At 39.0% G+C, this 24,022-nt stretch overlaps 1 protein-coding gene across 1 annotated transcript; it reads left to right on the top strand.

Moving 5' to 3' along the window:
• The first annotated feature begins 18,528 nt into the window (after positions 1-18,528).
• Positions 18,529-20,199, top strand: LOC131939111 (26S proteasome regulatory subunit 6A-B). The gene has a single exon (XM_059297339.1). It carries the CDS (start codon positions 18,552-18,554, stop codon positions 19,836-19,838), a length of 1,287 nt encoding a protein of 428 aa, XP_059153322.1. The 5' UTR covers positions 18,529-18,551; the 3' UTR covers positions 19,839-20,199.
• Positions 20,200-24,022: the final 3,823 nt, after the last annotated feature.

Consider the following 24,022-nt stretch of genomic DNA (forward strand, 5'->3'; position numbering starts at 1 on the left):
AAAGTATCGAGTTCGAACCCTCGGGCAGCCACTCTTCTAGGAGAGACAACTCCAAAATTAAAACAACTGCTGCCTTGTAGTTCGTTCTTGGTTGGACAAAGGCTATGGAAGCAAATCCAAAAAGAAAAGCAGGCTGAAATCGGAGTCAATGGCCTCAATGGCGCATAACCAGTTGACACGTAACGCTAAATTGTGTTGGAGGCGTGGTCGAGTCGGCAGAAAGTTCATGGTATATAAATTCGAACAAAGTCTCGAGTTCAAACCCACTGGCAGATAAATCTCGATCCCCTTCAACACTAATAATTAAGAAGAAGAAGTCCTACATGAGAAAAACTGAGGCAGCTTTTTGAAAAGGTCGACATCAATTTTTTAATACATTTTTTATTTTTAAACGTGTGACCTTGTTTTTTAGATCTCATTTAGTTAATTGTGTCTGTACTTTACTTCTTTGATATTATTAGTTACTGGAGCGCTAGTTTGTCCACACTACCACCGAGACGCACCAAAACGTGCAGTAAACAAACCTTTAGTTTACTCTGACTACCCTCATCAATGTTGAAGAAGAACACACCTTTTAAACGAATGTAGGGGCCATAGTGCTCATATGGGAGCCCGGGGCGCCGGAGGAGAACCCTATTGTATCGCGACTGATCCCGCTGTGCAGGTCATCCAATAGGCGGACCCCGTGTGCTAAGACAGGCATTGGGAAACTTTGGGCGCTCAACCACACATGTACGTGGGGCGCCGATACCCAAATATTTAAACCATGTAAGGGCTATGATAGAAAACTTTGGGAGCTCAACCACACATGTACGTTGGGCGCCGACACCCCAATATTTAAACCATGTTAGGGCTATGATAGAAAACCTTTGGGCACTCAACCACACATGTACTTGGGGCGCCGACACCCCAATATTTAAACCTTGTTAGGCCTATGATAGAAAACTTTGGGCGCTCAACCACACATGTACGTGGGGCGCCGACACCCCAATATTTAAACCATGTAAGGGCTATGATAGAAACGTTTGCGGGACTGATGTTAACTAATTAGTAAGTGGGTTCAAAGTAAAATTGTATGTAGTGCATGATATAAATTGTTACTAAAATAATTGTGGCAGTCATAAATACTCAGTCACATCATGGTTTACCTTTCAAATCAGAGAGTGAAACAGTGTGTTCCAATCTTCAAATGTCTCTTTTTTAAAGCTTAAAATATACATTGCTAATGCCATGTCAAGGGAGATAAATCGATGAAACAAACAGAGCTATATATTTTTTAAAAATTTAAAAATTACAAATTAGAAAACAAAATGTGCAGTGTACAAATAAAAAAAATAACTTTGTATTTCATAAAGTATTAAAATCATTAAGCACGAAAAGTAATGAACATAATAAAACTTAATAGGTTATAATATACGAAAACAATGACTTGTATGTGTACATTTTTTAAAGACAAGCGATCATATCTCATTAATCAACTACTGACTCTTTAATATACATCAATTATAAATTTTATTCAACGTAACAAAAAAAAAACAAAAAAACGTGAATACATTTACTAAATCATAATTTATGTAAATTTGCCCCTGAACTTACAGCCCTCTATTTAAGCTTTTTTAGATTATTAGTATAGAACAGGGGTCGGCAACCTGCGGCTCGCGAGCCGCATGCGGCTCTTTAGGTGTCAAGATGCGGCTCTTCAGCTCGATGCACAAACATAAATAATTATTTTATTTTATTTTTAAAACTCATAAATGTATTAGTCTGCAACACTCAGTAATGAACGATATAATAATAAATATAAACATTAAATACTCGCTATTATATTAGAACATTTAGTTACTCGACATTTCAATGTAGAACTACTTCATTGTTTCATAAATCGTGAGTTATTTAAATGTAAACAATTCCTGTGTTTGGATCATATTTATCGGGGCACTGGTTTCCTACACTAGCGCCTACCACCATGGCGTGCTGTATGAAAGCCTTGAGTTAATCACTCACCGTAATATCACCGTTAATCACTCACCGACGGTAAGTGGCGCTCTCGAGAACCCGTTAACACTACCGCCGGGGCGCCGCGTACGGACCCTAGCTCGGTTTAATTATCGAATGTCGGAATGTCGTTTTGTAGTGTGCTCTTTAAAGCTAAGGTAGGCGCTTAGTGCTCACGGGATAGCCCTGTGCGCCAAATCGCACCCTGCAGTGACTCAATTTAGTGAGCGACTATAGCAATCCATTGTATCCATTACCTATCGCGCTGTTTAAAATTAACGTATTGTTGCCCATCGTGTCTATAGTGTACAGACTTTAAAAAAAACCAATGTAGGCGCTACAGTGCTCGCAGGTGAGCCCGGGGCTCTTCGGGTCGTAAAATGGACGAGGTGCCGGCGGTTGCGTCTGTTGCAGTTTTGCCGCTGAATATAGTAGTACCCCTTACGACTTGGCAATGCAGAACGCCCGATTAACGGATGCCAAGTACTAACATAGCCGCTCTGGAACTCTGGGCGCCAAAACGTGTATTGACAAAAAAAATGCACTAACTCAGGCGGCGACCATAAGAAATTTTAATTTTTTTTTCGCAGAGTATTTTCATTTACTCCCCAAAGTTTCATGGCACTCGGATAAAATGTGTCGAAACGCATACAATTTTTTTTTACCGTATATAGAGAAAAATCGCACCTCTACCCCCCCCCCCTGGGGCGCCGCCCTTGCGAAATTAATTTTTTTTGCACAAATATATATATATATGTGACTAGGGTAGGCCTAGCTACTAGTTACAAATCTGATAACGAACGAATAGCCGAGACGCAGTATTACAGTCTGACGCAACATAGCAGGTGGCTTATTGGATCGGACTGATAACAATCTCAAAGCCAACGCGTGCTATTTTGGGAAACGGTACAAGGGGATTCAGACGGCCTGTCAACTTTGATTGATAGGATGCAGATGTTATTTCACGGACTGTACGTGAGAACTGCGCAACTAGTGGTCGGAGACATCGAGTACAAGTATCGATTACGGAGGAATACAAGTACGAAGACGAGTACGGATACAAGGCATAAATAGGAGGGGACGGCAGAACTCGTTCTCTTCCCTCTTCATCGCTCGCTTTAGATCAGTCAGTCTGTGTGACATATCAAGTTGGTTATATTGTGTTAAGAAGGACAATAGACATGTGGATTCAGTTATATGAAGCCTAGTGAGGACTGTTAGGGGTCAGTTGATTCAGACTATTATTGTGAAACCTTCCTGTTGATTCATTGTGTTATATTGAAGCATTTCTTGATTCATGTAATAAAAGGATCAATAGCGAACCTGCATCTTCGAGTCTTTCTACTGTAGTCGATGTTGTGTAGCATGAGTGGTTCAACTCGTTACAATTGGCGTTGTCGGGCAGGATAGACTCGGGGAAGGTCACATTTGGCGTTGCGAGCAGGGTAACTGTTCGCTCGTTACATTTGGCGTCGTCGGACAGGATGAATTCAACTAGACTTGCCGTTTGAGGCACCTATAGTCAACCTTGTGCATAACTGTGTTTTGTGTGTGTGTGATTTCGGACATTCAGGAACTGTGAAAATTGAGGAACGAGGAAAAATTTTTCATACACACACGGTAAGAAAGAACTCTTTTGTTTTACTTACGGGATAAAATGTCTACTCTGGACGAGAAGCAGACCCATATAGTGGTCCTACCCAGAGAGTCCCACATTAACAAATTTTACGGGGACGGGGATCCAACTTTAACCAACAGGTTCAGTGAAGAGGTCAAAGCGGCCTGGGCCTCGAGAGGCATGTCACCAGAGGAAAGATTAAGACTGCTGATGGGCAGTATAGGAGAGACGGTTAGGGCAGAGGTCAAATGCCACGATAAAACCGTCCAATCAGATCCAGATAAGGTGCTGGATCTGATTATGGAGACCTTTGGGGAGAGACGGTCGGGATCGCAACTGCTGGCAGGGTTCGTAGGCTTAAGGCAGAGATTGGCGGAGAGTGTGATGGAGTACTCACACCGGATGAACAGGGCCTTTGATTCGGTAAAGGTCAAAACACCTGACATTGATGTGCGCCTACTGAGGGACCATTTCATTGAGGGGCTGGCAACCCCGATCCTAAGAAGAGAGTTGAAAGAGGAGGTCCACAAAGACCCGCAGTTGACCTTCCTTCAGGTCAGGAACTCAGCGATCCGCAGGTCCGAGGATGAGGACCAATCGAACTGTTCGGTGGACAAAGTCTCTGTGCCTGAACAGAGACAATCCCCACCCACAGGGGCCGACACGATGGAGACCATGATGGCTCAACTGTTGGCCCACCTAGATAAGGTTGACCAACGTTTGGAGAGGTTAGAAAGCAGGTCAACAGCTGAGAATCAGGAAAAGAACGGGACAAAACAGGGACGGGTTGGACGGCCGCGTCCTGCCAAGCCATCACTCCAATGGACGGCCGACGGTCGACCAATTTGTTTGTCTTGTTCACAACCCGGACATATGGCACGGTACTGCCAGGGAAACGGTCGTCCTCTGTAAGGCAGGGCCAGGCTACAGAGGGGCGAGGGTATGGCCCAAGAAGCAAAATGATGGGAGTCTGTCCCGAAATGGTGATTACGATTGGGGACATCGCGGTGAAGGCAATTGTGGATACAGGCTCCCAGGTGACGACAATCACGGAAAATTTTTACACCAAATGGATGAAAGGAAAAGACCATAGGTTGAGGTCTGACACATGCATGCGCCTGACGGCAGCTAATGGACTAACCATTCCATACTGTGGTTATTTTCTGGCGGATGTCGTGGTGGCAGGACATAGGTTGAAGCAGGTTGGGGTGTTCGTTACGAAACACAACCTAGAGAGAAATGTGTCAAATATACCTTGCCTATTGGGCATGAATATTCTTGGCCAGTTGCCAGAATTTCTTACAAATATTGTCGGATCGACCACACCAGGTCGGGGATCCAAGTTGGCCAGGTTTGCCAAGACCAGAGGAAGGATATCAGTCCCGGCAAACACGGTCAAGGCAATCACATTACAAATTGGTGATAGAAGCGTGAATGGTGATGTGATGATAGAACCATGTGGCGCCGCACTGAGGGCAGGCGTCGTGTTACTGCGGACATACACATCAGCGGAAAATGGACTAGTTCAAGGATTAGTGGCAATTGTTTGGATGAGGAAATTTTTATACCGCCTAATACTCTGGTAGGAGTACCACAGAACGTCGAGGTACTAAGGTCGGCACAGTGCATCGAACTGAACAATACCAGCAGTAATGAAGTAACAATTAGGTCGGTCAATGTGACGGCCGAGGTGAAGAAAGAGGATGGCCGATCATATACATTCCCGGAAACTGAGGACCCAAAACTAAATGAATTGTTGAATAAGTACAGGGATATATTTGCCTCGTACGAGGGTGATTTGGGTTACACGGAAGTAATCAAACACCAGATACCCTTACTACAAGACAAGCCGGTGGCGCAACCTTATCGAAGATTACCACCGAGTCACTACTCGGCGGTGAAAGCACACCTGAACGATCTACTAAAAAAGGGAATTATTACAACCAGCACGAGCCCGTATGCGGCACCGATAGTAGTGGTAAAAAAGAAGTCAGGGGAGATAAGACTGTGTTGTGATTACCGGAAATTGAACAATATCACAAGAAGGGATGCATTCCCCTTGCCTCGTATTGATGAGTGTCTTGATGCGTTGGGGGGAGCAAGATTTTTTTCTACCTTGGATTTGGCTAGTGGCTACCACCAAGTGGCCATGCACCCCAACGATCAACATAAAACTGCATTTATTTCTCCACTGGGACTGTACGAGTGGACCCGTATGCCGTTTGGTCTAACTAATGCACCTGCTACATTCCAGCGAGTAATGCAGAGTGCTATGAGTGACTTTCTATTTCAAATAATGTTGGTGTACTTGGATGATATACTAGTTTATTCAAAAACTTGGGAGGACCATCTAAAAAGATTAGAACAAGTGTTTCTCCGTCTTAGGGAGATAGGAGTAAAGCTGAACCCAGACAAATGCTGCTTTGGTTTGAAATCGGTACATTTTTTGGGTTACGTGATTTCGTCGGATGGCATCGCCACTGACCCAGATAAAATTGCAGCTGTTAAAGAATGGAAACAACCAACAACTACGGTAGAGGTCAGATCATTCTTGGGTTTTGCCTCCTATTATAGAAAATTTGTGCCTGGTTTTGCAAAAATTGCCGCACCATTGCATGACTTGGTAAACAAAATGACAAAGAAACACAGTAAGGAGAAAAAGAAAGGTAAAACACAACTGATAGGTGAATTATGGACTGATGAATGCCTGAACTCGTTTAAGCTATTGAAAAAGGCTTTGACAGAGGCGCCGATATTGGGATACGCGGACTTTGACAAACCATTTCGGCTAGAAATTGACGCCAGCTCTAAAGGTCTGGGAGCTGTGCTATCACAACAACAAAAGCAAGGTTTCAGGGTTATTGCTTATGCCAGTCGAGCTCTGAAGGAATCAGAGAAGAACATGACAAATTACAGCGCCATGAAACTAGAACTTTTGACATTAAAATGGGCTGTGACTGAGAAATTCAGGGACTATCTATTAGGTGCTAAATGTGTGGTATACACTGACAATAACCCCTTGAGTCACCTAAAGACAGCAAAGTTGGGATCCATCGAACAGCGATGGGCAGCAGAATTGGCACTCTTTGACCTAGAGATAAAGTATCGCCCGGGGCGGTCCAATGGCAATGCGGACGCCTTATCAAGGAATCCTTACGAGAGACCGGGTGATGAGGAAGAAACACTGACAGGAATATGTGAGGTCAGAGCGTCAACAGATATCCCTCATGGGGTACAAGTGATGCAAAACGGGCAGACCGGGGTGGAGCACATATCCACAGAGCCCGGACTTATGGACATTAGTGATTTTAACGGCCTTAATCACCAAAAGATAAGAGATGCCCAGAGAACGGATAGTGGCTTACAACCGCTATTGAAATACGTCCAGGAACAAAAATTCCCAGGAAGAAGGGAAAGAGAACAATTTGGTCGAGAAACAAAGAAAATACTGAGTCAGTGGGACCGTCTCAGTATAGAGGATGGTGTTCTCATGCGGAGAATTCATGACCAAATTGATGGGACAATACACCAGGTGGTGGTGCCTGGACAGTTACGAGAAGAAGTGCTAAGGTTGGCACATGACAGGGCAGGACACCAGGGTCAGGACAGGACGCACAAAATATTACGACGGAGGTGTTACTGGCCCAATATGGAAATGGAGGTCAAACGCCATTGTGAGGCTTGTGTGAGGTGTCAGCATGCGAAAATGCTAGTTGTCAAAATGAGACAGCCATCAGGACACCTACTAGCGACAAAACCACTAGAAATTGTGGCTATGGACTTTACGTCGTTGGAGCAATCATCGGATGGGACGGAACATGTGTTGGTAATGACTGATGTATTCACCAAATGGACGGTGGCGGTGCCCACGCGAGATCAGACTGCCAAAACAGTGGCAAAGGTCTTAATAGAACATTGGTTCATCAAATATGGCATACCAAGACAATTACACTCTGACCAAGGAAGGGCTTTCGAGTCAGAAGTAATTAACCAACTGTGCAGCCACTACGGGATCAACAAATCTAGAACAACCACATTTAATCCGAAAGGAAACGGACAGTGTGAACGGTTCAACCGCAGCATGCATGATTTGCTGCGTACGCTAGAACCTGAACAGAAAAAACGTTGGCCTGATTTTCTCCCAGAGTTGGTATATCTATACAACTGCACACCCCATGCCACAACCGGCTTTGCGCCATACATGTTGCTGTTCGGACGGGAGGCTCGACTCCCTCTTGATTTGTTCCTAGGAAAAAGGGAGAGTATGACTGGCTCATACACCGCACTGGAATATGTGAATGAACACAGGAGAAGAATTAGAGAAATGTACAGGGTAGTACAGGAAAGACTAGAACATGAAGCACGGCGAAGGGAACCGCCGGTACAGACAAAGGACCCGCCACTCAAACTGAATGACAGGGTATTACTGCGTAGCCACCCGTTAGGCAGAAATAAGATCCACGACCTCTGGGGACAGGAGATATGGCAAGTCGTGGAGATGCCTAAAGGAGCAGGTGGCCCCTTTAAGATAAGACCCATCGATCACGCCAAACCGGATCGGTGGGCGAATATTGCTCAATTAAAGAAATATTGGAATAGGCAAGAAGAGCAGTTACACACAAGGAAATCCAAGACAATTAGGGAACCGGAAACTATAACGGAAATTCACATACCCATCCCGGAACCATATCACCATCAACAGAACAACCGCGATACACAAGTGGAGGATAACGGCAACAAAGAGGATCCCGTTCCTTCCAGAAGCAGAGAGACAGTAGACCATCAGATAAGTGGTCCGCGGAGAAGTTTGAGGAACAGAAGGAAGACGAAATTTTTTGTCAGCAACCATCAAGTCTTTCATGGTCGCGCTGGTATGAGAACAGACGGTTCAAAAAGCTATAAAAGTAAACTGGTGAAGGCACCAAACGAAAAGGGTGGATGTGAATTCTAGAACTGTTTTGTGTCTCAGGAAGATGATGTAGACACAGTTGATATGTGAAATAGGTATAACAGTCAATCGTATACGAATGGGACGTCGTGGACAGTGAGTGGAACAATTTTTTTTTTTTTTTTACGATTGTGCGATTGCCTTTGGAGGAGTGCACCTGCCAGGCGTTGTTTGTGGTTGAAAACACACAAAAAAAGGCAGGGGTGGATGTGACTAGGGTAGGCCTAGCTACTAGTTACAAATCTGATAACGAACGAATAGCCGAGACGCAGTATTACAGTCTGACGCAACATAGCAGGTGGCTTATTGGATCGGACTGATAACAATCTCAAAGCCAACGCGTGCTATTTTGGGAAACGGTACAAGGGGATTCAGACGGCCTGTCAACTTTGATTGATAGGATGCAGATGTTATTTCACGGACTGTACGTGAGAACTGCGCAACTAGTGGTCGGAGACATCGAGTACAAGTATCGATTACGGAGGAATACAAGTACGAAGACGAGTACGGATACAAGGCATAAATAGGAGGGGACGGCAGAACTCGTTCTCTTCCCTCTTCATCGCTCGCTTTAGATCAGTCAGTCTGTGTGACATATCAAGTTGGTTATATTGTGTTAAGAAGGACAATAGACATGTGGATTCAGTTATATGAAGCCTAGTGAGGACTGTTAGGGGTCAGTTGATTCAGACTATTATTGTGAAACCTTCCTGTTGATTCATTGTGTTATATTGAAGCATTTCTTGATTCATGTAATAAAAGGATCAATAGCGAACCTGCATCTTCGAGTCTTTCTACTGTAGTCGATGTTGTGTAGCATGAGTGGTTCAACTCGTTACAATTGGCGTTGTCGGGCAGGATAGACTCGGGGAAGGTCACATTTGGCGTTGCGAGCAGGGTAACTGTTCGCTCGTTACATATATATATATACATATATATATATATATATATATATATATATATATATATATATATATATATATATATATATATATATATATATATATATATATACATATATATATATATATGTAACGAGTCCCCGAGTCTATCCTGCCGACAACGCCAAATGTAACGAGTCTCTGACTACCCTGCCGACAACGCCAAATGTGACCTTCCCGAGTCTAACCTCTCATTCCACACAACATTGACCACAGCATAGATACTCGAAGATGCAGGTTCATTATTGATCCTTTTATTACATGAATCAAAGAATGTTTCACAATAATATATTGAATCAAGAGAGATGTTTCACAATAATAGTCTGAATCAACGGACCCCCAACAGTCCTCACTAGGCTTCATCTAACTGAATACACATGTCTAACGTCCTTCTTAACACAATATAACCAACTTGATACTGCCACACAGACTGACTGAGAGAGAGAGACTGACGGACTGACTGACAGACCTTCTGACTGAGAGAGACCGACTTTCTGAGACCTTCTGAGACCTTCTGAGACCTCGAGCTCAGCCGTCGCCTTCCTTATATCCCCTTCATAATCGTACTCATATTCGGTCCTATCATAATCGTAATTGTAATCGATTCTAATCGTTACATCAGACTGTTAATTACGCCGCTTCTGTCGTACAGTCCGATTTTAATAAGCCACCTGCATCCTGTCACATCAAAGTTGACAGACCGTCTTTCGTATCGCTTCCCGAGATATTACGCCTTGGCATCAGCCAACACCTGCACTGTGACGTCAGACTGTAACACGTTATGTCTCTTGGTAACTTCCCCTAGTTACATATATATATATATATATATAGGCCTATATATATATATATATATATATATATATATATATATATATATATATATATATATATATATATATATATATATATATATATAATATACTGAATCCTAATTAAAGATCATGATATTAATAATAATAATATAAAAATATTGGCGGCTCTTTAAAAACTTGGAAATTTTGTAAGTTGTAACTTTTGGCTCTTCTGTCTCAAAAGGTTGCCGATCCCTGGTCTAAGTGTTGGATGTGTTTCTTGTATCTCAGCTCACATCCCTGAGTGGTCTAAGTGTTGGATGTGTTTCTTGTATCTAAGCTCACACCCTGAGTGGTCTAAGTGTTGGATGTGTTTCTTGTATCTCAGCTCACGCCCTGAGTGGTCTAAGTGTTGGATGTGTTTCGTGTATCTCAGCTCACACCCTGAGTGGTCTAAGTGTTGGATGTGTTTCTTGTATCTCAGCTCACACCCTGAGTGGTCTAAGTGTTGGATGTGTTTCTTGTATCTCAGCTCACACCCTGAGTGGTCTAAGTGTTGGATGTGTTTCTTGTATCTCAGCTCACACCCTGAGTGGTCTATGTGTTGGATGTGTTTCTTGTATCTCAGCTCACACCCTGAGTGGTCTAAGTGTTGGATGTGTTTCTTGTATCTCAGCTCACACCCTGAGTGGTCTAAGTGTTGGATGTGTTTCTTGTATCTCAGCTCACACCCTGAGTGGTCTATGTGTTGGATGTGTTTCTTGTATCTCAGCTCACACCCTGAGTGGTCTAAGTGTTGGATGTGTTTCTTGTATCTCAGCTCACACCCTGAGTGGTCTAAGTGTTGGATATGTTTCTTGTATCTCAGCTCACACCCTGAGTGGTCTAAGTGTTGGATGTGTTTCTTGTATCTCAGCTCACACCCTGAGTGGTCTAAGTGTTGGATGTGTTTCTTGTATCTCAGCTCACACCCTGAGTGGTCTAAGTGTTGGATGTGTTTCTTGTATCTCAGCTCACACCCTGAGTGGTCTAAGTGTTGGATGTGTTTCTTGTATCTCAGCTCACACCCTGAGTGGTCTAAGTGTTAGATGTGTTTCTTGTATCTCAGCTCACACCCTGGGTGGTCTAAGTGTTGGCTAGTGCGCATGTCATGGTAGAATGTTTGCAAGTAAAACTAGAGACCTAGAGATTGTGTACGTCTCTTATTAAACAAGATTTCCGTTCATAATGTAACATCAGTGTAATCTCATCAGGACTGTGCTGACACCAGATGGTATATGAGTGGTAGGTGTGGGGTGATGGGTGGATGGGTGATAGATACATGAGTGGTAGGTGTGGGGTGATGGGTGGGTGGGTGATAGATACATGAGTGGTAGGTGCGGGGTGATGGGTGGATGGGTGGATGGGTGATAGATACATGAGTGGTAGGTGCGGGGTGATGGGTGGATGGGTGGATGGGTGATAGATACATGAGTGGTAGGTGTGGGGTGATGGTTGGATGGGTGATAGATACATGAGTGGTAGGCGCGGGGTGATGGGTGGATGGGTGATAGATACATGAGTGGTGAATGATGGATGAATACAACAATGGCCCTCACACAGACAAACTTGATAAAACTAACACTGGCGACTGAATCAATTAAGACACACGCAAGACACAGGTAAAACACGTTTAAGACACATTTAAGGCACGTTAAAGAAGCGCTTCCACATTATGATTGTAAGATTTATTAAACACATGTATGATTTAAACGTGTGTGTTAAAAAAAAAACAACAGTTGTATTAATGCAATAACTATCAACTTTGTAATATATTTTATTGGGAAAATGGCAAGCTGCTATAACTTTCCACGCGTCTAGCTAAGTACTGGTAGGATTTCAATTTAATTATGAAATAACAGTAGAAATGACGTGGCTAACTAATGTGATAAATACCATACAGTGTTACATTCATTGAAAATATCCCAACATATATTAAGTAATTACAATTAGGCTAGAATAAATGGTTTAATATACTACTGTCTTATTCAAAAACATTTCAAGGGCGATAACCGAAAATATAACTTCCATAGTAATTTATATCATTGAATTTTCTTTTTATATAATAACAAAGGCCAATAGTTTCATACAATCAATTACCAAGGTACTATATTGATAAACGGAAGCAGATTTAGCTTTATTCCTATATGTGTCTTTAAAAAATGGATGACTAAATTAATTACAAAAACAGTGGCTAAGCATTATACATATATCAAAGACTATCAATTCAGTTACAGAAATTGACGATCAAACTTGCTGTTCGAAAAACTCCTGAATACGTTTCTTCAAATGTAATTTTTAGTTTCATTTTGTGGGAGTAGTGCAGGGGTCGGCAACCTGTTTCAAATATGAAATAATATTTATTCATATTAAAAAATACACACGTTTCGCACAAAACATATTATAGTTTTTTTAGCTACCTCTGTTAAAATAATAAAATTAGTAATCATATAATAAAACTATAATCATTGAATATTTACATTAGTTAAATCAATGGGAGCATTGGCCTTGCCTGCATTTTGAAAGTTTATTTAATTCTGGCTCATAACTTGTTTTCAGTTTCAAGCACGCCTTTAGATTTTCATGTGTTAGTTGGCTTCTTACTTAACTTTTTATTGTATTCATGTAAGAGAACTCTTGTCAGCACGAATATGTTGACCAAAAGATCGTCAGCACTCCAGAGGTCAACTTCTTCACCTTTAGGTAGCATTCTGTATAACTATTCCATGCGGTAATATTAGTGCCTCAACTCGCGGCATTTCTTTTAGAGCCGTGTACTTGTGAAGTGTAACTTGCATGCTTTTCTTAACCTCCAACTCCTGCAACTTGCTCTTGAGTTCTGTGAATTTACTACTCCACAAATATTTGGTTTTCAAATCTAGCAATTGCATTTGAAGTGAACTAACAACAATTCCAAATGGCTTAATGATGATATCATTTGTTTTTGTGTTGAGAGGATCTACTATGAAAGCCATCTGTTTTCAATGGCTCAAAACTCTCAGCGAAAACATCCTTCGTTTTGTTAATAGTAATGCTGATGATTCATGTTAACATCACGATCTTTTTTCTCTCCAGATTTTTCAAAAAGAAGTAATTTACCGATCTACTTGTCTTCAACAAAATCAAGCATTTTTTTTCGAAACAATCCATTTTTTTACTTTCTCGTATATACGAAGTATAGAGAAAGTCTTGTAATCGTGCAGAAAAAAAAAATCGAGATTTTTGCAAATCTCGACGTTTTGCATCTCACTGATACGGAAAAACATAATTTTGCAATCTTGTCCGTATGTCTGTGTGTCTGTGTGTGTGTGTGTGTGTGTGTGTCCGTGTGTAAACACGATAACTTGAGTACCGTTACAGCTAGGTTGATGAAATTTCATATATAAGTATTTAATCAAAATCGTAGATCCGTATCAACTTTTGAGCAATTTCCGATAACCGGAAGTGGTACTTTTCCTACTTTGAATTTTTCAAAAGCCTATAACTTGAGTACTATTTCAGATAGATAAATGAAATTTCATACGTAAGTAAAAGATCTAATTCTCTACCTTCTATTAAATTTTGAGTCATTTCCGTTGACTGGAAGTAGTACTTTACGCTACTTCCGATTTCTCAAAAAACTAATGTAAATTTTAAAAGTAATAATAATATTGCGCACTATTATGCGCTTTTTTATTTCGCGTTCACTTGGTGTGCAATTAATTTGTCTACGAGATTTTATTCTATTTTTAAAAACTTTAAGTATTTAAAATGGATTAAAAATCATGTCTATAGCCCGAGTTCCCATCCCCTGTTATTTTATATAAGAATATTCGAGAAAGTTTAGGGGAGATCACTCCCGGTTTATTTTTCAAGCAAATGATATCCACCAAGACGTTAATTTTCTTTTCAATTTGGGATGGACACTTTAATGGTAAGTACAATCATTGAAATAGAGAGTAACTAATTGTTCTAAAAGAATAGCGTGTGTTTATTGTTTATATTTATTACCGAGTGTTGCAGAATGTTTTTATGGGTTTTGAAAATAAAATAATATAATTTTATAATATTTGCGAATATAACTCGAGAGCCGCATCTTGACATCAAAAGAGCCGCATGCGGCTCGCGAGCCGCAGGTTGCCGACCCCAGGAGTAGTGTGATGTGCGATCACACAGCACAGAATTTGACGCTTGGCTTGCCTTAAACACAGACACCCTCTTCACGCCCCCTAAGACACATCTACCACCTCCCCCTCTGTCCACTTCACCCTCAGACATGATAGCCCCACATCCCCTTTAACTGTTCCAACGACCCCACCACCCACTCCATTTACTTATTTAAAGTTCTAAATCTTGCTTCTTACCCCTCATCTTTCACACAGGAACCTTTTGAAAACTCAATGCGACCAGTATATAAACTGGTCAACATATTTTGTTTCCTTACATAGAAAACGCTTCACTGTCCCATTGACCCCCCCCCCCCTCTTTGAGCAATTTCCTTTCCACTCCCCACCCGGAGTCCTGACACTTTCATTTGACCTTCACCCCTTTTACTGTTATCCCATAATTTATTTTATTTAAAAAAAAAATCCTATCCAATTTGTATTCTATCAAAAGTACATATAGATGTTAGTACAACTACATTTGTATCATTATCTCTACACATTCAAAAAAGGTTTTTCCTTATCTCATGGTGCACGTTGAAGTATTCAGCATTTAATGATAAGCGGCTTATAAACTTCCAGTAGAAGACTACCAGTTTTGATAAAGTCCATGGGCTAACGAGTCTTTTTAACACCATTCTCATCAATATAACTTTCCATCGATACACCGATTCCTATGTGGTAATCATTAACCATCCTGTAACAATGTTAACCACTTTCGAGTTCTTTACCAGCAAATTATCACAATCATTCATTTTATGGTCCTAGGACCTTTGACCACAGGTGCTTTGATCATAGGGGGTTTGACCACAGGGGGTTTGACCATAGGGGGTTTGACCACAGCGGAGCTTTGACCATAGGGGCTTTGACCATAGGGGGTTTGACCACAGCGGGGCTTCGACCATAGCGGTGCTTTGATCATAGGGGGTTTGATCATAGGGTGTTTGACCATAGGGGGTTTGACCACAGGTGTTTTCTCAGCAGAGGGTCTTTGATCACAGGTGGCCTATCAACGGGTGTTTGATCACAAGCGCTGCGTCCGGCTTTGATCATAGGTGTTTTGTCCACATATTGTCTTTGATCTCTGGTGGTTTGTCCAATGCTGTCCATATATGGTAAGGAATTATTTAAAAAGTTGCTAAATTATATTTTAAATTTCGACATGATGTAATAATATGTTAAATCATCATGTATAAATACAAGACATCTAAACTATTCTATGTCAAAACCATGGAGAATCTTGGAGAGTAAAGCAGGTCGAAAAAAGGGAAAAGAACTTTGTTGTATCGTGGTCACGAGTTTTGGCTACACAGAGTACGCCAGGACGGGTCACGCTTTTGGCGGTGTACGAAGAAACTTGGAATCAAATGCACACGATTGGCGATGGTGTAGCACGAACAAATAACATTTGTGAAGGATGGCATTACAGTCTTCAGTCTCTCCTCCAATGTAGTCACCCAACAATGTGGCGTTTCCTTGAAGGTTTACAGATGGACTGCACACGGCAAAAGACAACTTTCTTGCAAGGTGTCGCAGGGGCAAGCTACCCAGCTGAGAAGCGATACAAGATGCTGCACGAAAAAGTACAACGTGCTGTCCAGACATGGTCAAACATATGTACTACCATATTTGCGTGATATAGCACATCTGTCATTTAGTTAACCCTTTTATGTATTACATCTTTGACTATATTGTTGGCAAGTTTTGTATAATTTTTTATCCTTTATATATGCTATGTATTTTCAAGTACAACTACATTATTTATTTGTGAAACTTGTTATATGTTGCATTATTTGTGTTTCTTTTTTATTTTAAATTAAATTTATGAGGCCTAGCACCAGCCTTTATGTGGAGACTAAAATATAGTTCTTGGCCTTTTTGAATACGTACTCTCAGGAAACATGTATAAAATCGTGTTAATTGTATCACACCTATGTTCAAAGCCGTTAACAGCGCTTGTGATCAAAGACCCTCTGCTGAGAAAACACCTGTGGTCAAACCCCCTATGGTCAAACACCCTATGATCAAACCCCCTATGGTCAAAGCACCGCTATGGTCAAAGGCCCGCTGTGGTCAAACCCCCTATGGTCAAACCCCCTATGGTCAAAGCACCTGTGGTCAAAGGTCCGCGCACCCATTTGATAAGCTGGATAGTAGTTGAATTTGTCATTTATTTATGTCTATGCTCCTTGTGCTATAAGAATCTGATACAAGTTCACCATTGTAATGAAAAGATATCTCATGTTTATAGTAAAAAAAAATTGTGTTCGCAGATTTTAGTGTGATTAAAATAATTTATTTTGGACGGACATTTTGTTTTCCAACTGTATTACGATATACTGTCAGTGATCAAGTACGAGTGAAGTTTGAAGACATTCATCAAATAGAAATACATTTAAACTGAGTGACGCTATTTAATCCACAGCAGACACACTGACAGACATACAGACAACCAAACATACACCGTATTCCCATCTGTATTTATAACTATAGATACGATATTTGTTTTAAAAAAAAAATATTGACTTTCTGAATTATGATACATGAAAGATAGCTCTAACGTTTAGTGAAATATTGAGTGCAATATTTGTGGAATACACAATGTCATATACATTGTTTTGTTTGTTCTTACATGTTGTAGTTGATCGAAAGTAGACAATTAACCACACGTTAAGTACATAAAAAAACATTAAAAAAGAAATAATTTCTTTACTTCAAGACTTTGATTTTCAAACAAACGAAAACTAAATACAAACATATAATTAACTTGTGTTTTTTTCATTTATTTTACTGAACGAAACCGATACACCGAAATATTTAATAAAATAGTTTGAACCAACAGTTGTTTGTTAATTCGCTGTTTTAATCGACAAAATGCGTTCTTTGAATGTAGGACTTTTAGATTATTTAACAAAGTGAATTGCATTAAAATCATTAGCCATCATGTAGAGAATAGTGGCACATGCAGCAATATCATCCAACACTCACTAAAACATATTTTCTCCACATTATAAAGGTAGTTGTACACAACCTCAGCCATACATTCCCCCGTGTAGCTACCCATGTCTAAGGAATTTTAAAAAAAAAACGTGTAACAGGTAGCTCATCATCTGGTGAAACATACCTCACAATCACAGTCAGCTGATCAATTTTAGTCCGTCAATTATTGAGTCATTTTTGGGCCCCAAAGAAAGTTGGGAAACTAACCTAATGCCTGTTTAGCTGATACGTAATTCCTACAGTGTAGGCCTATATAGTGCTGTATTTAAACAAAACGATTAAATAATTTTAAATTAAAATTGTCAATCAGTTTAAAATTGCCGTACATATGTACTTTTTTATATCAATTTTTAAAATAAAACTAAACGATTAAATAAGCTTAAATTAAAATTGTCAATTAGTTGAAAATTGCCGTAGTTATGTACTTTTTTAAATCAATTTTTAAAACCAAACTAAACGATTAAATAATTTTAAATTAAAATTTTCAGTTTAGAACTGCCGTAGATATGTACTTTTTTATATCAAGTTTTAAAAAAAAAAAAAAAAACGATTAAATAATTTTAAATTAAACTTGTCATTTTAGAATTGCCGTTGTTATGTACTTTTTAAAATCATTTTTTTAAACAAAACTAAACGATTACATAATTTTAAATTAAAATTGTCATTATAGAATTGTCGTAGTTATGTACTTTTTTATATCAATTTTTAAATCAAAACTAAACGTGCTTAACAGTTGCCTTTGCTTGAATTTAAACTATTCAAGGGAGACAACAATTACACACGTGCATATTTATCAATATCAAGTTCATGGAAAAAAATCTACGTTTAACGTAATAGGAACAACACGCATTAAATGTAGAAAAATGTTTGTATTGTAAACATTGTCATATTATTAAGCAAACGCAAACTACTTTCTTTTTTAAATTATAAGTGTCTATAGTTATATATTTTGAAACAGTAGCCTTCGTGCACATATTTTGCCTTAAAATCCGAAACATACGTTTTATAATCGCTAGTTGGATCCTTCTTCGTTTTCAATTGCTTAAATTAGATCTACAGGTCTGTAAAAGATTGATAATGTCTTCTTTGGAGGATAAATCTATTTGGGATGACGGCGAGGAATCAGTTGGAGAAGAAGTTCTTCGCATGCAAACAGATGAAATAGTTGGAAGAACTCGTTTACTTGATAATGAGATAAAGATAATGAGATCAGAAATTATGCGTATTCAACATGAGCTGCAGGCACAAAAAGAAAAAATTAAAGAAAACACAGAGAAAATTAAAGTTAACAAGACTTTGCCATATTTAGTTTCCAATGTCATTGAGTTATTAGATGTAGATCCACAAGATCAAGGTGAAGAAGATGGAGCAAATATTGATCTTGATTCTCAGAGGAAAGGAAAGTGTGCTGTTATTAAAACATCAACCCGACAGACATATTTCCTGCCAGTAATAGGACTAGTAGATGCTGAAAAACTCAAACCAGGTGATCTTGTGGGTGTGAACAAAGACTCTTATCTCATTTTAGAAACCCTACCTGCTGAGTATGATTCACGTGTGAAAGCTATGGAAGTGGACGAGAGGCCAACAGAACAGTATGCTGACATTGGAGGTCTTGATAAACAAATTCAAGAGCTAATTGAAGCTGTAGTTTTGCCTATGACACATAAAGAAAGATTTGAGGCACTTGGTATTCAGCCTCCAAAAGGTGTACTTTTATATGGTGCACCCGGGACAGGAAAGACCCTTTTAGCTCGAGCTTGTGCTGCTCAGACCAAGTCAACATTTTTGAAATTAGCAGGGCCACAGCTGGTACAGATGTTTATTGGGGATGGTGCTAAGCTTGTCAGGGATGCTTTTGCCTTAGCTAAAGAAAAACAACCAGCCATCATTTTTATTGATGAACTTGATGCAATAGGCACAAAGAGATTTGACAGTGAAAAAGCAGGTGATCGTGAAGTTCAGCGTACTATGTTAGAGCTTCTTAATCAAATGGATGGGTTTCAGCCCAACTCAATGATCAAGGTTATTGCAGCTACTAATAGAGTGGATATTTTAGATCCTGCCCTTCTCAGATCTGGTCGTCTTGACAGGAAAATTGAGTTTCCCCAACCAAATGAAGAAGCTAGAGCCCGTATTTTACAGATTCATTCCAGAAAAATGAATGTGAATAAAGACGTTAACTATGAAGAATTAGCCAGATGTACAGATGATTTCAATGGAGCTCAGTTAAAAGCAGTTTGTGTTGAAGCTGGTATGATAGCCATGAGAAGAGAAGCAGTTGAACTTACTCATGAAGATTACATGGATGCTATAATTGAAGTTCAGGCTAAGAAGAAAGCAAATCTTCAATATTATGCTTAGTATTGTTTTTTTTATATTTTTTAAACAAAAATTACATTTTGTTATTTATGTTCATTTTGTACACCAGTCTATGATGTAATCATATGCATTTTAAAAATTGTAGTTATTTTGTTCAGCAAAACATCTCGTAAGCATATTACTGTTTGACTAAAATGCATTAATTTAGACTGAGACTGTCATGATGTTTGATTAAATTATTTCAACACCAAAATATGAAAGGACACACAAAAAACCTGGCATTTGACTGCCCTAATTTTATAACACTAAAGCAAGCATAACAAATGTATAATTAGTATGTTTCAATAAGAGTGATCCTAGATGGAACTTTTACTCTGCTGTTAACAATAAATAATAAGATTTAAAAAAAAAAAAAAAAAAAAAAAAAAAAAAAATGTATAATTTTAATTCTCGGTAATCCCAATTATTTTTCAGCTCTACTTAAAAACCCTAATTCCACCCCCCCCCCCACCCCGTCCCCTCAGCCCACCACGCACGCCGAGAAAAAAAATCCCTTGAATCAGCAATCAATTACACATTTGCATTTTCAGTTTCAGGTTGGTTTTTAATTTATTTTTTTTCTTTATATTTAGACGTTTTGTATTAGATCTATGTATAAGTAAACCATCTTAAATGAATGAAAGCAGGCTATAAGTAAGAAAGAAATATTACTATTGTAAATCTGTATCAGTTCTCACAAGCCGATGATGAAAACTAATACTAAAGCGAACACACAACTGACGTTATAAATTACGTGTCTGGGGTAAAAAAAAAAAAAAAAAACTATTTTTTGCAGAAAATATTTCACATATTAAATCTAGCCTAGCACTGCCCGGGTACCCAGGAATCAATATGTAGTCTGTAATGATTGCAATCAGTTTCTGTGCGAATAATAAACCAACCAAGTACGCAATAACTGCAAGCAATAACATTTTCTGACAAGGGTTGAAATAACCTAAAACTCACTCATGAAATTGTGCAATATTTATTTGGACCAGCTAACATATGGTCCTATCGTATTCTGTTAAGGTAAACCACATACAATTATAAAGAAGTGTTATTCTGGTCTTTCACCCTGGACCACACTGACTCCATGGTACCAAACACGCATGTGCCCGCCTCTCACTATTCGACAGAGATAGAATTTTTTTTCATAAACATTTTAAAATATGATTCATTTGTTACAGTTTTGATTTTTTTTTTACTGCCAAGATTCATTAAATATGTTCGATACTTGTCCCAACTTGTCTAGCGGCGAGCCAGACTGCACTATTTACGCTAGCCTGGAACGGCTAGTGCCATTTGCACATCACACCTTGTACACGCAGAAAACCCGAAGTGAACGAATATAACGAACGCCACGAAATGATCCGATAAACGCCGAAGGCGCCAAATCACAAGGCACATAACTCTGATTGCCTATGCTTTCATCGGCTCTCTTCTGGTTTTCCGCGTTTACATGGAGTTACATGGAGTGATGTGCAAAAAGCATTCCCCGCCTGGAACCGCGTTGTTGTCATTGTGATTGCTGCCCTGTTCGGGTCGCGACAGTTAGATAAGAGATAGGTTCGTCAGACGTCACACGAATTAGGAGTTTTCTATTTTTAAAAAAAAACTGAACCGGCTAAAAGCTTATAGTTTTAACACTGACTGGTAGGAATCATATTGTTTCGTTAATTTGAAAAATAAATGCGTTTGTTTGTTGTGTGGTAGTAGTATTGCAGTGCCGAAAAAAACATAACGTTGAACGACACTTTTAGACAAATTATGGCCTTTTTAATGTGAATTATCCTCTTAAATCTGAAGTAAGAAAGAAAAAAATGTGTAATCTAAAATCAAGTCTGTTTTCACTAGTCATGTGGAAAATTCTAAAAATGCTACTATTGCTTCTTTCAAAATATCTCACATGCTTGCAAAAAAAAAAGAAAAAGCAACATTTCATTGATGCTGAGATGTTTAAGGAACTGTTTTTGACTGGTGCCGATTAATTAAATGTTTTCTTTGTATGTATGTGTTTTGTTTGCTTTCATTACGTTTTCTAAATACATTAGATCTTTTACTTACATGTGAAATTTCATTTATCTATCTGAAATAGTACTCAAGTTATATGCTTTTGAAAAATTCAAAGTAGGAAAAGTACCACTTCCGGTTATTGGAAATCGCTCAAAAGTTGATACGGATCTACGATTTTGATAAAATACTTATATATGAAATTTCATGAACCTAGCTGTAACGGTACTCAAGTTATCGTGTTTACACACGGACAGACACACACACAGACATTCGGACAAGATTGTAAAATTATGTTTTTCCGTATCAGTGAGGTGTAAAACGTCGAGATTTGTAAAAATCTCTCTATTTTTTTTTTTGCACGATTACAATACTTTCTCTATACTTCGTATATACGAGAAAGTAAAAAAAGCTGCTCCAAAAGAAACTGAATCAAAGAACCAAATGTAGACAACATGTTATGTGTGAGTGTAGACAAAAGGTTATGTTTTGAGTGTAGACAACAGGTTATGTGTCGAGTGTAGACAACAGGTTATGTGTCGAGTGTAGACAACATGTTATGTGCCGAGTGTAGACAACAGGTTATGTGTCGAGTGTAGACAACAGGTTATGTGTCGAGTACGGGTAGTTCATCATCTGGTAAAATTAAAAAAAAAAGATAAATAAATAAAACGATGTTACATGTATTCCTGTTTTTCTTGTTTGACTGGAAAAAAAACAACTATCTGTTGTTTATTATATATCTGCTCTGCTTGTTGGCAGTCAATTATTAAGTCATGTTGGGGCTCCAAAGAAAGTTTGGGAACTAACATAATGCTTGTTTAGCTGATACCTAAATCATGTAATGTATGAAGTGTTAAATTTAAACAAAATGCTTTAATACTTTTTTAATTAAAATTGTCAATCCGTTTAGATGTACCGTTTATATATTTACTTTTTTAAATATCAATATTTAATACAGATCTTAACTTGCCTATCAGTTGCAGTTTATTGAATTTAAAATACTGTTTTTTAAAGTAAATATATTAGTTCGACGGAGAAAAATGTATACATTTCAGGGAGTAGCCTACGTCTTGATAAGAAGACCTATAGAATGTAGATCTAAATCAAATTTGAATGTAATTGTTCATTTCTTCATATTCTAAAATTGGAAGAGGACGCTATTAGTGTTGTGTTTTTTTCTGCAGTTTAAACTTGTTTCATTTGACGACATTATTTATTGGGTTCTTGTCACAACCAAATCCAGATGGTCAACTTGATTTCCAAACATTGGCACTATCCAGATGGTCAACTTGATTTCCAGACATTGTCACTATCCAAATGGTCAACTTGATTTCCAAACATTGTCACTATCCAGATGGTCAACTTGATTTCCAAACATTAGCACTATCAAGATGGTCAACTTGATGTCTACACATTGGCACTATCCAGATGGTCAACTTGATTTCCAAACATTGGCACTATCCAGATGGTCAACTTGATTTCCAGACATTGGCACCATTCAGATGGTCAGCTTGATGTCTAGACATTGAGGAAATAAATGTTGGTCCTGCTAAAATATCATACGAGTTTAGATACATCAGATTAGCTGAGTCTCGAGTAACAACAGTGGCACGTGAAAGCTTTGGGTCGTTAGAGAGTTTGTTAATCACATTCTCCATCTGTTGTCACTTTTCTCTCAGTCACATTATCCATCTGTTGTCACTTTTCTCCTAATAGTACAGGTATATGAAGCGCAAAGAAGTGGATTTTAGTTAGCGTCAGCTGCGTATTGTAAAATCGTGTTCATGTGTCTCTTTCATTTTCGCCTGTTCGATTAAACCGTTACCATCACATGAATTATAAATAATTTCAAGGTTTAGTTGATATGCTTATATAGAATTAGTCTATGTATTAAAGTATTATTAGTATTGCTAGCCGGGCAATGGCTGTGGTGGTAACCTAGCCGTCTAGATCTACAAATCTAATATTCAAACCACTGGTAATCCGAAATCACATAGATCTACATCTAGTCATGGGCTGGAGTAGATTGATAAATTATAGAGTCTAAAGATACCTAGATTTAATAGTTTAATAAGATATCTAGATCTGTGATTGTGGTAAAATAAACCGGGAGCGATCTCCCCTAAACTTTCTCGAATATTCTTATATAAAATAACAGGGTATGGGAACTCGGG

Source organism: Physella acuta, unplaced genomic scaffold, assembly GCF_028476545.2.
Source record: "Physella acuta isolate Inbredline_101_S28 unplaced genomic scaffold, ASM2847654v3 ptg000264l, whole genome shotgun sequence".
Classification (NCBI taxonomy): Eukaryota; Metazoa; Mollusca; class Gastropoda; family Physidae; genus Physella; species Physella acuta.

Coding starts and splice junctions, on each gene's coding strand:
- LOC131939111 (XM_059297339.1), top strand. CDS start 18,552: ATGTCTTCTTTGGAGGATAAATCTATTTGGGATGACGGCGAGGAATCA.